Source organism: Cnephaeus nilssonii (assembly GCF_951640355.1).
Source record: "Cnephaeus nilssonii genome assembly, chromosome: X".
In the NCBI taxonomy this organism is placed as follows: Eukaryota; Metazoa; Chordata; class Mammalia; order Chiroptera; family Vespertilionidae; genus Cnephaeus; species Cnephaeus nilssonii.
Genome location: NC_137071.1, coordinates 72,837,434 through 72,852,515, shown reverse-complemented (window position 1 = coordinate 72,852,515; position 15,082 = coordinate 72,837,434). Strand labels below are relative to the sequence as shown.

General features: G+C 37.5%; 1 protein-coding gene and 1 pseudogene across 2 annotated transcripts in view; one reads left to right on the top strand and one right to left on the bottom strand.

Annotated features, from left to right (window-relative positions):
* Nucleotides 1-9,366, bottom strand: part of NRK (Nik related kinase) — a gene marked incomplete at both ends in the record, with an annotated part of 210,912 nt that extends 201,546 nt beyond the window's left edge. Inside the window, 2 exons of the mRNA XM_079765591.1 lie at nucleotides 2,210-2,275; nucleotides 9,310-9,366. Coding sequence (XP_079621717.1) covers nucleotides 2,210-2,275; nucleotides 9,310-9,366 — 123 coding nt within the window. The remainder of the gene's footprint in view (nucleotides 1-2,209; nucleotides 2,276-9,309) is intronic.
* Nucleotides 9,367-15,025: 5,659 nt separating this feature from the next.
* The window catches only part of LOC307096168 (ubiquitin-conjugating enzyme E2 L3-like), a 443-nt pseudogene continuing 386 nt past the window's right edge, over nucleotides 15,026-15,082 (top strand). The window contains exon 1 of the transcript in view: nucleotides 15,026-15,082. This exon is cut by the window's right edge and continues 386 nt beyond it. The product of the transcript in view is annotated as a ubiquitin-conjugating enzyme E2 L3-like (transcript).

Below are 15,082 nucleotides of genomic sequence, written 5' to 3'. Positions count from 1 at the left end.
GTTTGATATATGAAAGGCTTTAGTGGAACATGGATATTCTTTCAAGTAGAATATTACTTGAAGGTTTATACTGTGTAACTTAAGATGTATATTGAAAAAATCATTCTGGTGGTAGTTACATGACTGAATGTGACCAAACTCATAAAACTGTACATTTACAGTAGTAAATTTTACTGAATACAAACTGCAGTAAGTCCTCACTTAATGTTGATGGGTTCTCCAACTTCTGATGAAATGATGTACTATAATGGAAACCAATTTTATAATAGGCTAATTGATATAAGCAATAGTTAAGATCCTATGGCATCTCATCAAATTACATTGAACAAATGACATTGAACAAAACAACATTATTTGAAGACCTGCTGTATACCACAATAAGCCCTAATTTTTAAAAATTATCATGCACAACTTACCTTTTTACCCTCTTCATTTTTCTTGTTTTTATGGCATCATGATTCTGATGATTGATGATGAGAAACCATATTTTTGTGGTATCTAACCTTACCTGTGATTTTTACCTTATATTAATGAGGGTTTTTTACACACACACACACACACACACACACACACACACACACACACACCCCAAACAAAAAAAAACACACCTCAGGATTAAAATGTGTATAGGTATATGGATATTATAACTGTGCCTTAAAGAAGAGGAACTTCCTTACATAAGGTGTAGGTATTTATGCACAATGTGGCAAAATTCACCTATATCACAAAATATTAACTAATCATTTAGCCTGAGATGCAATTGAGGTAACATAAACAATATACAGTACATGTATCCCTGTAACATAACTGCCCATAGTTCACTGGTTCCTTTAATAGGGAAGGACACAATGGTTTGAAAAAAACTTGTGTCAATATTGGCATTCTCTCTGTTCCTAATACTCACCAAGGTTCTTTCTGCTTTTAGGATCATTCCACAATCATTTTTTTCTACTATTCAACTTCTATGCTATCAGCACTTTTGTGCAAATTTTAAAGACAGCCCCCCCCGCCCCAATCCCAACAGGGGTAGATAAATTTAAAAAAGAAACCCTTTCTGGGAAACTGCAGCCTTAAGGTATAAGACTTGGCAAGCATAAGACACCCTTGTCTGAGCTAGGAGGAAGTCCCTTCTTCCTGACCTATACACCTCTACACAGACTTAATATGGAGGATCTGTGGTCAGTCTACTGTAAGGATCAGCCTAGGAACAGTAATATGATTTTTGGTGGACAGGCTTGGAAAAGAAGAATACTGCATTTGTACAGAAACTTAGACAATATTGATAAACTGTGTATTCCTCATATTAGAGAGTGGGGGAAGGGCATCTGATCAAGGTGATAGGGCCATTAAAGCACCCCCTACTCCAACCCAGTCTAACACTTCCCTGCTTCTGCCTAGAATTCATCAACCTGGCTTTTGTTTGGTTATCTCATATTTGTTCTGCTGTATCAGTTTACCTAGCAATTCCCCAAGGATGCCAATGCTTACCCTTAAATCTAAAATAAGCTCTCCTGTTGGATGCTCTTATATCACTAGGAAATTTCTTACATAAATATATTACAACTGCAATTATACAGTAATTTATTTATGTGCTTACTTATAGATGTGCTTCTCCCACCCACACACACATACTCACATTTAATCACTTACACATTTCTAGACCATATGCCACAGAAGAACAGGCACCAGAGACTATCGCAGTGCCTGGCACATACTTTGTGCTTAACAAATAATTGCTAAATAAATGCAGAGTTTTTCTTGTTAGATTCTTTGGCAAACACTGTCACACACATGTGCACACTCATGTACACTGTATGATACTGAATGTTATGGATGCTTTCCTTTTTGTAACATTCAGTTGAAAATTTGAATGTGAATAATTAGAATGGTATGGAGGTATAATATAAAACAAGTGATATTTTTATTTGGGTATATCTTATTTTAATTAGTTTCCTTTTCTATTGGTGATTTCATCAATTCTCTGCTAATAATTTTTTACATCTTATGTTTGGTTGGCTGGTTCATTCTAGATTGAAAATCCATTCCTTTTGTAATAGTTGTCCCAGGTGTCACTGAGCTATCTTAATTTGATTCATTTCTTGAAATGAAATGTGTTTTGTATTATTTGACTTGAAGTGCAGGGTTTTGCCTTGCAATCACTGCTGTTATTAGAAAAGTAAGAATGAATATATAGTCTGTTTTCACTTACCAAATAGATTCTGCCATAAGTACCAAGGCCAATGGTTTTATCCAGTGAAAATATTCCAGTTGGATCCTGAAAACATGTATAACAAAAATTGTTAATCTTTGTGGAAAAATAGGCAAGCATTCAACTATCAAGAATGGTATTTCCAATTTACGTTGGACCCTTAGAATGGGAAAAACCAAAGTGTCATTCACCAAAAATAAATAAATAAACAAACAAATAAATAGACATGTCACAATCTCCCTGTTATAAGTGTAGTCATTTATAAAAAAGAAACAGTAACTGTATATTAATTATAATTAAACTGTAAAATGCATACCTTTATGTATAGTTGAGGTACATGTCATAATATAATTAGAGAGAATATTAAAATAGAAATGAGTTCATTTACTTGCAATTGAAATGCTCTTTTAATATCCATTTTTTAGTACTAATCAGACAGGCAGAATAGATTATAGCAATGAGGTGTACATACTGGATATAAAATCTAGATAGCTTATGCATATAATAGTAATTGTTAAGAAAGAATATCATCTCCAAATATGAATCACAAAGCAAGATTATGGCATTAAAAGTTCATCACTTAAAAAAAAAACTAGGCAAAGTTGGTGTTTGCTTTTAAACTAATCTTTGCATATCATTTCATGGCACAAAATCACTGATATTTTCTTTGTCTTAAGCCTAAATATGGAATCATAGAATACAAAATATAACATGTTTATGGGTAAATTCCTAAGGCTTCCATATTCATCCTTGAACATTGTTTCCTTACCTTACAATATGGATATTCCTTTCTCATTCACCACAAAACATTTTTATCACTATTTAAATTTTTGGTCTAGCAGCTTATTTTGCTATTTTATCAAAACTCATATGAGGTATAAGTATATGCTAGTTTATACACAAAGTGGTAGCTGTGTTGACAAATTATTGAAAATTCATGTACCTTATAGAAAGCACCTTTCATAAACACAAACTTTGTTTAACCTTGTTTGAAAACATTTTTATTACTGTGACAAATGTGAGCTAAATAGAAAAACTATTGAGCATATGCACTGTATATACTGAAATTATAGACTCCTTTAAACTGGTGTGATATTTATATAATCTAGCAAAACTATCATAGGAAAATGACACAATTCTGTGATTACTTCAGTCAACAAATATTCGACTGGATAGAGTCATGAGACTGGAGTTTTAGCCCTAGCTCTGCCATTAATTAACTATATGACTCTGGGTAAGTTATTTATTTTCTTCAGGACTTACTTTTCACATATAAAATGAAGGTGCTGTGTTAGGTGATTTTCCAGCTCTAGCTCTAAAATCTTATAAGACAAAATTTAAGATTCCAACATTTTAAAATCCATGTTTCCACTGGATTGATACAACTGTTGTTATAGAAAACAGCAGCCTACTTTCTTAAAATCATCATAAAAATCAATGCCACAATATGCACTGTATCATTAAAAATAATAGTTCAAGGAATATACTCCCAATGAAAATTCAAAGTTTCTTGAAATACTAATTTTGAGGATTCAAGAAAAGTAAATATATATTGCTATAGTGGCCTTGATATTTAGCATATTACTCTTGTTATAACTCACTGAAAATTTTATAGAAAACAGTTAATCAATAGAGAAGTTGCTAGGGTTCGACTTGAAGATTTTATTACTTTAGCATATTTCTTTGAATTATATCAATGAGGGATTTATATTAAAGATGATCAATTATGAAGAAAGAGCATTGGGCCATCTGTCAAAAGAATCAAATATGTTAACTGGTTACTATTGGAAAACCATTCTTTGTTATAGTTAAGGCTGCATTTTAGCTGAACTTTATTTCTGTATCTTTGAAAATATCTTAAACTTATGTAATCCTTTTTTTTTTTTTTTACCTCTCAATGACATAAGTACCTTGCTCATAAATTTTGAATTCAGGCATCTAATTACTCAAAAAAAAAAAAAAAGGCACCAAGGAAATGGACAGGGACAATAAAATACCTGTGGAATTCTTGTTAGTCTTATTTTATTTATATTCATGTTGTATAGAAAATTTGTCTTGCTCACAAATGACCAAAACATCTTAATTCTCCTCATGCTCACATTTAATAAAAATGTTTTTATTTTTTTTCTCTTGTTCTTAAAGGCATCTCAGCATAATGTTCTACTCTATTCTAAGAGTATTTTTCACTAGTTTTATAGAATATTTTTTATTCTCCATCTTCACACTAGTATTTTTAAGATTAAATGACTGTCAAACTGGGGGAAAAGAACTATCTTAATTACTAGGGTAATATTACTTACTTTCTTATATCAAAATTTTCACTTAATTATAGTTAGAAAATAGTTTATTCTGGGCTTCCAAGGAAGGAAGCATTAAAAAGGAACCTCTTTTTTTATAAGTCACTACTGTGAAATTAAAAAGGTCTACATCAGAGGGGTCTCCACAATTACTTGGTCCTCTCCTCTGCTCTACCACACCAAGAAAAAAAAGCAGAAGAGGAAAGATCTTTATTTCTATGACTGCTATATCAATTTGGAGGTTAATTGGTGGTTTGGTATGCTTTGGTGTTCCGTTTGGTGAAAAAAAAAATAGTAATTAAGAAACTCCAATTTGTAAATTTTTTTTTCTCAAAATAAATTACTAAAATATTTTAACCATAAAATGTTGGGCAAATACTTTAGACTTTGCTGGATTCTTCTGTTTATGTAATTTATCTGTTACAATTTAAAAGTCCTGGACTGTTTGCACCCTTGACACCTAGAATTTAGAAGACTTGTTTCTGTCTTCTGAATTCAAGCAGAGAAGAAAGAAGAAGCACTTTGATGGATAATTTTATTAAGGGCAGGGGTGGGGATAACAGGAAGGAAAAGAACCACTAGAAGGCAGTGTTTACTGGTTATATAAGAGACTCAGAGACAGAAGCTGATTGACAGAACCAAATAAGGCAGAAATTAAATTAAGAACAAAAGGGAACCATTAAGTGGTCATTATGAGTAATAAGAAATTTCTGATTTAGGGCAGTAATGAAGCAGACCTAGAGAACATATTCCAGTAGTCAGAGAGCTAGAGGAAGGAAAGAGATTGCACAGTACCTAGAATGAATAGCTGAGGCTTTCATTCTTTTGTTTTAAATATGAAACAGCAATTTTGTGAAAAGTCTTTATAGAAAGAGAACCTGAAAATAGCAGATATAACACTGGAAGTGCCAGAGTGAGTTTCAGAGATAGGTGGAGAAATGGGCTTCATAATTCAAGTTGAAAACTTAGAAAAATAATATCTTCTTCTAGACTAGTGTTTCTCAAACTGTGGACTACATAAACTCTCACTACATGAGAATCATGTAGGACATTTTATTTAAAATGCACAGATTCCTTGTCCCTACCATGGAATTATGAAATTGGAATCTCTGAGGATGAGTTTTAAGATCCCCAGATGATTCTTGTGTACTATTCTAGTACATTAAGATAAAACACACTGTTCTAGAAACTGGAAAAGAAGACTGAAAAAATAGATTGAAATATAGTGCCATGCTGGGGTGATGCTCTAGAATATGTAATGAAGGATATCTTGAATGTTTCAATACTTGTGGACAAGAAAGTAAAACTGCCTCAAAACAGGAGGCTAAGGGACTTGGTAAGTCGGAAGGTTCTCATGACTGAGTGTGGAAAACAGATTTGTTCTGGGTTGTGGAAGATTGGGAGAGCTGAGATTTATATTTAAATATAAACCTAATGTAATTTAAATACAGTTCTTGGATCATGTGCTATTTCAGATCACCTCTGCCACTACTGTCCTCCAGGCCTGTCTAATCCTGACCCCAATATAGATTAGGACTACACATGGCAGTATCAAATACCAAGGCCACAGCCATGAGGAATGTCATTACCATACTGGGCACATAAGGCAAAGGTGACTATTATAGTGAAGACATGCCAGATTTGGAGATGAAGAAATAGTTTCCAGTCCCAAAGATTGAGTGACATATGCATTCTAAGAAAAAAAGATTATATATATATATATATATGAAAAAAAGATTATATATATATATATATATATATATATATATATATATATATACACACACACACACACACACAACTTCAAGTATTGCTGGCAGGCAAGGTGGAAAAGATACATGCCATATATATATATATATATATATATATATATATATATACACATTAGATATAGATATAGATAGATGTCTATATACATGGTGTTGAAATTTTTTTCAAAAAGAAAGCACAAACCACAAATCTTTGTACTTTTTTGCTTTGTCATCTATAGGAGATATTTATTCAATAATCAATTAGAAAAAATTACAGCACCCAATAATTAACAGACAAAATATAATTGACTTGTCATTTACTGGTTATTATGTTGGCTTTGTATGTCTCTAACTTTAGGGTATCATGCAAAATAAGTTATACAATTCCCTCACCCCTCTCCTGCTTCCTCAGCTTTCACTCTTGCTTACTGTTTTCAGTTTAACAATAATATCTATATAATGACAAAAATACAAAAAAACTCCTACCACTTTTTTTAAATCCCAATTTGCACAGAAGCTTGACCTCTCTCAAGGTTTCGTGTCCTCTGGTTATTTAGCTGGCCAGCCCAACAAAGGACATAACATATAAATCTTATTCTAGACTTATATTTAATTATTATATACTCTGCAATAATTGTTTTATCAATGTGAAACTCTAAGGTCTGAACCACCCCCCATTACATGGTAGTTGCCAAATTAGTATACTTGGTATTGACAGGTGCCAACTTTCTAACCTTCATATATATACTATTGAAGATAATTATTGAAAGGGTTCCCATCATATACAATCTTTTTTTTTTTGCTCACTTTATCATCTTTACTTTTCATCAAAATGCAAATTTCCAAGGAGCTAAATTAGATGTTACTTGACCTTTTCATTTACTTTTATTCCTTCTTCAGAGACTCAGGAAATAAGTCTAATGAAAAGAAATCCTAAATCACTGAATAACAATGACCCAGTGACCAAATTAACAGTGAACTTTTCACATCTCTAAAAATTTGACATACAAGAAATTGTAAAAGGGGTGCTACTTTTCTGCTGGATTTCTTAGGGTTTAGAGCTGGATGTCTGAGGATAGGGCATAATTATGCATAACTTGTTCAGATTATGGAGACCTTCACAATGAGTTATAAAATTACTCCTGTATAATAAAAATTTAGAAATTGTCAGAAGTTAAGCACTTTATGAGGCTTTCATGAAGTCTATAAAATAAGGCCAAGCATCAATGCTTGGTTTTGTGTCTTATCCTTCTCCTACATTAAAAACCAACCTTGCCTTTTTCCCCTCTACACCACCACTAACCCTCAGAAAACTAATATTTCACTGGACTGCAATGTAAAGATTACAGCCTTTCTCCTTATCTCCTCCACTCTCACCAAGTACTTATGTCCTGGGGCCATGAACTGGTCAGCTAGTCTGAGCCATTCCCTCCTCCCATTTTTTTGTGGCGATACATTTTTTCTTCATTTTCCTTGGATTTGGAATTCCTTGCTCTATTGTTTCTATGATGTCCTTCCTATTCCACTCTTTAGTCAATTTCATAATGATGTTATTTCAGTTGACCCACGTGTAGTTTCACATATTTACCCTCGTTTGCTTTTTTCCTCTTTCTCCCACCATACACAGAAAATGTTGGAAGAGAGTGATATTTCATTCGTTTGTTTAACACCTTTTCTTGTGAACAAATCTAGTCGGAATATGGAAGTTCTCTTCAGAAAGGAAACTACCAATTGAAGCCTCCATATTCATGCATGCACTGGGTACATGCAGGATGGAAAAAGATTTAATCTTTTAAAATTCTGTGACTTTATCTTATGAAGCTGCACAAATAACCACAATGCTAATAATTATTTAAAGGCTAATAGCAATTTGCTAAAATGTTATTCATGTGCATCACCTCCTGCTCCACACCATTATAGTGTAAAATTATAGAGCTGAGGTTTGGGGGAATGTCCTATTTTTGAGGGAGACAAGCGTCTGCCACCATCAAGGAGACAATTTTTAAATGCCAAATATGAATAAAATTGAGGCACGGCGTCCTTGAATAGTCCTATAACCTCAAGGTTAATATTTAGCTTTTCTCAAAGCAAGCAGGCCTGAACTACAGTTGCCTGGGGATCATTCCAGCACATGCAAGCTTATTCCCTTTCAGAATCCAGGGGCCCTTCGCATTCAAGAGAGGGTGTGGGTGAAATGCCACTCTAAAAAGAGAACCTAAAAAACGAATTTGGGTGGGATCCAGTATCTGCCAGAAACCAGATGCCAATTAAATAAATGATGCTGCTAAAATAATAAGTCTAGTAATAACGATGGTGATAATAGCTCACCAATCAATTACAACTTTGGAAGAAAGCTGAGCATTCGGAAAAAGGAGAATCCACAAATGAAAACCATGAGAAAATCTGGTTAGCTAGTGAGGGCAATACGTTTGTTTTTAAATGCATGCAGAATTCACTTCTTCAAGAGGCATGGAGTTCTTTGCTCCCACAATACTGAATTGGGAACAGTGCCCTGGCAGAGTAATATGGTTTTAGAAAGTGCTTTTCGAAAGCAAGAGAAGTGAAACTCCAATGCTTTAATTTTTTAGCCCGCTATCACCTACAAGTAAAGGTCATTCTGAGAGTGAGCATCTTTGCTGGCAAAACAAGAAGGAAACCACGACAGGGCATCTGGGTGACAGAAAGGAATGCTTTTGTGAAGCCCTAATAAGTTGCCTTCTTTGGCCTCTCCTGGAGCGCAGCTTGGACTGGTACAGGAAAGCTGCTAGACAACAAGGGCCACATTTAGAAAACGTCCACTGTTTAGGGTCCTTATAACCTCCGCCAATTCTCCCTCCTCCATAATCCCTGGTCCCTTTGCCTTTCCTTGAGTTTGGCGCGGCTCCAGTGTCCAGGGGGCGCCTTTTCCAAAACCTGCTCTCTGGGTCCTCTCCTGCACCAGTGGTCCTGTCAAAATTATAGCCTAGCCTAGGTTTTAGACGTAGGTGCCCTCCCGGATGTTCAGAACCCAAAGAAGAGAGCAATTGGGGGGCGATGGGTCTCTTCTACTCACCGGCAAGTGGCCCAGATCTGTGACCTCCTTGTCCCTCCAACCCCCAGGTCCCGCCATGGCTTCCAGTGGAACAGGAGTGGGCGACTGAGGAATTTAGGCACACTCTAGGTGTTTGAGGAGGAAGCAGTTAAGGAGTTGAAAGAGGGAGGAGGGGGAGAGAAGTGAAAGAGTGGGGGAAAGGAATAGGGGATTTGTGGTGTGGAAGATAAAAGAGGGGAAAGTGGAGGGAAAAGAGCTAGGAATGGAAGGAAGCCTGAGTTTAAGAGGCAGGAAAGCAAGTTTGGCTAAGGTGAGAGAAGAGCCTGAGCTTCTGTCTGTAAGACCAAGAAACTAGAGGAGTTCTCCTCTGGCGAGAGTGCAGTGTCTGCCCAGGCAGAGTGCGCCTCTTTCAGGGTGGGGAGGGGGGCGGTGCAAGGAGGTGCCCCTCCACTCCTCCCGGAGCAGCTCGAAGGGGATTGGTGCAGCGTCAGGTCGCCAGGTGGGCAGCCGCGAGCGGCAGGGAGGCGGGCTGGGGGGGGGGGGGGGGGCTGTACTGCAGGAGGGAGGTGCTGAAGGACTATAACGGTTTGTGAGCCAGCCCCTCAAGGCCTCCCCCGCCCTCCTGCTCCCTCCCAAGTCCACTGCTGCGCCCGCCGCCCCCGCTGCCCCCGCCCCCGCTGGAGAGTGTTCCACAGGAAACTTTTGCGAGGCAGCTGCCAGCCCTGGAAAACGGGTCCCGATCTGCAAAGCTCCCAGTCTGGGCCCCACAGCACTGCCACAGTTCAAACAGCCCGCGCCCCAATCTGCCTAAGAAATTGCTTGCAACTTTTCTAGTTGTATATTTCCTCTTTCTGTTCCTCTGACTTTATTGCTCCTTTTATTGCAAAGACTCATCATTAGATAAGGAAATGTTTTGCCACTGGCATAGGGATCAGACCTAGGAGAGACCCTTTGCAGGCGGATAGAGAGCACCAAATAAGCTACAGCTCGGCTTTTAAAGCCTCTAGCCCAGGGCACTGCAGTGTGAACAGGACCGGTGTGAAATCGCCTTGAGGCGGGCCGCATCTCTTATGGACCCAGTTAGTTGATACCAGCCCCTGGCCACTCAGTCGGAACCGCACCTGTTACAGGTGCTGGAGATTAAGAGAGACTGAGTCTCTGAAGCCCAGCCTAACTGGATCTTAAGTTTGCAGTTCCCCGCGCTCACAATGCACACAAAACGTCCCTGTGTCCTTCCTGGTCTCCAGCTTTCTGGCTGGGTTTCATTCATTTGCTCATTTGTTGCAAAAACGTTTCCGGGCGCCCAGGCTGTTCGCCTGGGTTCTCCCACAAAGTGCAGGGGGCCTGAGACAAGGCTTAAATAATCTGATTAAACGCAATTCACCCTTGAGAAGTAAGGCTCCTTTTGAAGGCTTTATGGGAAAAGGAGTCTGTGCATAAAACTAAACAATTTCGAAGCACTTGCACTTGCACTTGCAAAGAGCATTTTAGAAAAATGTCCTGAAGCTGCCTACTTTCACTGGAGCTCACAGACCATTCGAACTCCGGAGTAGAAACCTGATGCGGGGGGTTTGCTTCCTTTTTCTTTCCTTTTTATTAAGAAGTTTCTATCTCCTCTAGGAAGAGTTACCTACATAATTCTTCCCAACGACCCAGAGCTCACCATTTCTGACCCACGCTTCTAACTTTTTCTATATATTGGTGGATTTTGTTTATTTCGTATATCTATCACTTCTGAGCTTGACCTCTTTACATTCCTTAAACTCTGAGTCTCACAGAGCTCTGTAATCACTACAGCCTGTCTGAGGAACCAGGTCTCACTAAATAAAGAAAAATTCTTGTTAATGGGTGCTGAGAAAACCAACTACCACCCCTCGAAAAAAAGAAATTCGGGTGTTCTGAATCAAATTTTTATGTTAATTCAAATATGATGTGAGCCATACAGAACTTATATTTCCAATAATTCAAATCTTGACAACTCCACCTCACAAAACCTTGCCCCTTTAAAACACAGTTTAAAATTCTCTAGATGATTGGTAAAACTCTTCTGGATCTTGCAAAATGCGAGTCTGAAAATAGCATTTCATAGCTACAGGTGGGCAGGTGAGATAGTTAATAGAAAGTTATACTTTTATATACACACCTACTTTTTAGAAATTTAAGACATCGAATCAAGAAATACAACATTTAAAGGAACTCTGAGACCCTCTATGCTAAAGGGAAGACATATTAATAAGTTAAGACTTTCTTTTTGACAATGCAGTTTGCTGAAGGTAGGATGTGGGGAAATGTCCCAGCCTGGGGATGGCAGAGACTGTTTTAGCCTGTCTAAGGGGACAAGTCCAAACCAGGAAAAAAATCCAGGCTATATCAGTGGGCTCTAGTTGCAAGGCTCTATGGGAGGCTAGCAGCTTCATGACTCCATAGGCCCGCAGGGGTCATCAAACTTTTTAAACAGGGGGCCAGTTCACTGTCCCTCAGACCTTTGGAGGGCCGGACTATAGTTTAAAAAAAAACTATGAACAAATTTCTATGCACACTGCACATATCTTATTTTGAAGTAAAAAAACAAAACGGCAAAAACACCCACATGTGGCCCGCGGGCCGTAGTTTGAGGACACCTGCATTTAGCCACAATTAGTTTTGACCAGAACGTGACAGGAAACCTTCACATTTTAAAAGTTATTAGTATTTTCAATGAAAATGGAAGCATGGAGGGGCATCGAAACTTTGCTTTGTGAACTTTAATTATGGGGATTTTTGTGGCCCACTTGGAGAAGGTCAGTCCAGCCAGCAGACCAGAAGGCAAATAGATGGCCCCCGAGGGCACTTATTTTCCAACTTAAGGACTTCTTTTCCCTTCACCCCACAACCATCACTTCCACTCTCCTTTTCCAAAGTTCTATTTCTCTCTCTCTTTCTTTCTTGACCCCAAACTGCATGAAAATAACCCTAGTCCATCCAGAGTCTAGGAATTTATCAGATTGAATTTTACCCAGAAGTAATTTCTATACCAACATTCGATGTCCCCTATTTAATCCATCCCCTTTTCCACCATTCCATTCTGTTATCTTAAGGTCCTGAGTGCTTTGTAACATTTGTTGGTATTTTTTAATAGCTAAAATTTATTAAGTGCTTGCTATACATTCTGGACTAAGTGTTTTGTATATATTATCTAATTTAATTTAGTCAAAAATTCTTCTAGGTTCTTAACTCCATTTCATAGGCAAGGAAATTGAGGCACAGAGAGATGAAGTACCATTTTTAAAGCATCACAGCTAGTTATTGGAGGAGCCTGGCTTCCAACTCAGGCAGTCTGACTCCAGAGCCTACTTGTCAATGACTGTTGAAGAGCTGGTGCATATTTTGAGACTGTGTGAAGAGGAGCCAAATTCAAAAAAGCCTCAGAGTAAGTGAGATCAGATGACATTAGCTAGGCCCCTGAGCTATCCAGTTCCCCTTTCCCCCTTTCAGCATTCAAGCCCTCCCAACAGAAATAACAAGAGCTTTATAAAAAGAAATGGAACCCAGTTTTAGCCTAAGAGTAGTCAATGACCTCCCTAAGCAGAGATTACTAAGTGGATCACCTCATAGGGAAAAATGGATTTTAAGCTTAAGAAAGTTCCAGGGGAACACCGCCACCCCCAGCAATTTTCAATGCTTTAAAAATATAATCCATTCCCATTCCTTCCAGGGAGTGTTTTGGCTGAGAATAAACTTTATTCAGTGAAGACCTGAAGGCGACTGTGTTTTTGAGCAATGGTGCTTAGCAGAACTGAGACATTAAATGGTAGGTGTACTGTAGACATGGGGCCAAGGTTATGAGTTTTATCTCCCAGAGGGCCAGTGTACATCTATCTCTCCACTGTTTGGCCCCTGATAGCACCTCCTTTGTACAGCCAGCCAACCTTTTTGCTAAAACAACTCAAAAATCAGTATTTTTGTCTTTGTATACAAAGAACTGTATATTATTTTTTTCATATAAATTACTAATCACCATATTATGGAGAAACTATAATGCAAGAGCATGTGTATGTTGTGAAAAATATAGAGTCAAAAGATTCTAGGCTGATTTTTGTTCTTTTTTTCATTTACGTACTTATGATTGGCAATATGTAGTAGACTCTTTTAAATGTATCTCATAAAATGATTTATTAAATATTTATTAAGCACTTAAACACACCAAAGGTTCTGTCATTTATTCTTTTTCCTCTACCTTGACACCTCATATATAAAAAAGAGTTTCCAAAAAAAAAATTAGTTTCATGCAAACTTCTATTAGGACAAGTTTTCTTGTCTACATTACTGGTCCTGGGTGAGAATAGTGAAATAAGGTTATATAGCAATCTCTTGAAAAGATATTTTCACACATTTGCAACTGCAAACATTCCAGTCCAATACCTCCCAGTATATCTGTGAGGGACTAGGACAGCTTATCTCAAAGAAACACAGGAATTCCTTATAGAGGGGGGAACCTACTTTGGGAACCACTGGGCTAAAAGACTGTCTTAAGGCTTTCTTTCTTCTTTATGGGGACATCTTTGCAACTGTAGGATTTCTGCCACAGTCCCCAACACTCTTGCCACCACTCCTTTTGATTTTTTTTTATTCACCACTCTTCTGGGGACAAAGCAACAAGCCACCTGATGTTTCTCAGGCTAAAGGTCATGAAATATGCCTTTTGACCATAGTTTGCAAAGCTTCTGTCACTTGTTATGGAATGCTCTTAAGCTCAGCATGGATTGGAGCTATGCTTGTTTCTAAAATGGGGCCTGGGAAATCTGATCCTAGCTGAGCATAGGTCTTGTTGATGTTGAAAACTGGAATGCTACTCTATAAAAAGACAATTGTTTTATAGAGATAACTGAAACAGGGAAATTAAACCAAAAGTCAGATACATTTCTAACTTTGGTAATGGGGCTTCCTTTTTTTCTCAATGTTTTCTTTCTTTGGAGGCCATACTATCCTTGTCCTGGAATTCTCAACCTAACAATTGCAGGTTAGCCACCCTCCCTCATCCAGCACAAATACAAACAGGAAAATATTTATTTTGATGCTAATGAATCTTATTCCTCAAGGCTCCTCATGTGCACTTCCAAGGGCCTGGGAGTGGCCATAATAATTCTGTATCAACAATTTTATGTTTCTTTTTTGAAGTGAGTTTCCCAAATTATAAAAGCTTCAGGTCCAACAAAATTTATATTTGACCTTGAATGCATAATGTATAGAGAATATAAAAAAAGAAGAGAAAAACCATATGGACAGGGACAAGAGTGTGGTAATTGCTGGGGGAAGTGGAGTGGGAGTGGAGGAGGAGGGTATGGGGTATAAATGGTCATGAAAGGAAATTTGACTTGGGATGGTGAACACACAACACAGTGTACAGGTGATGTATGGTAGAATTGTGCACCTAAAACCTGTATAATTTTGTTAACCATTGTCACCTCAATGCATTAAAAAAGGAAAAAGTAGAAGAAATATGTATGTGGGGGTGTGTGTGTAATCTCCATAATATCACTAAGTCTTGAGAAAATAAGAATTGTGATTAGCAGTCCACAACCAGAGAGTGCATATTTTGAAAAGAGAGAAAACTCAAAGAAGAAAAAAATAGCACTCATCTATGTAGAAAAGAATACATCAATCTCATAAGCAGGATGGATATCATTTTGATTGAAGACAAAAAGGGAGGGGTAGCAGCCGAGATGCACATTGGGAAAGCAGCAACACCAAATCCAAGATGGTGGCCAGCAGGATGCTGATGGAGGACCTTGAAGAAATCCACAAATGTAGAATG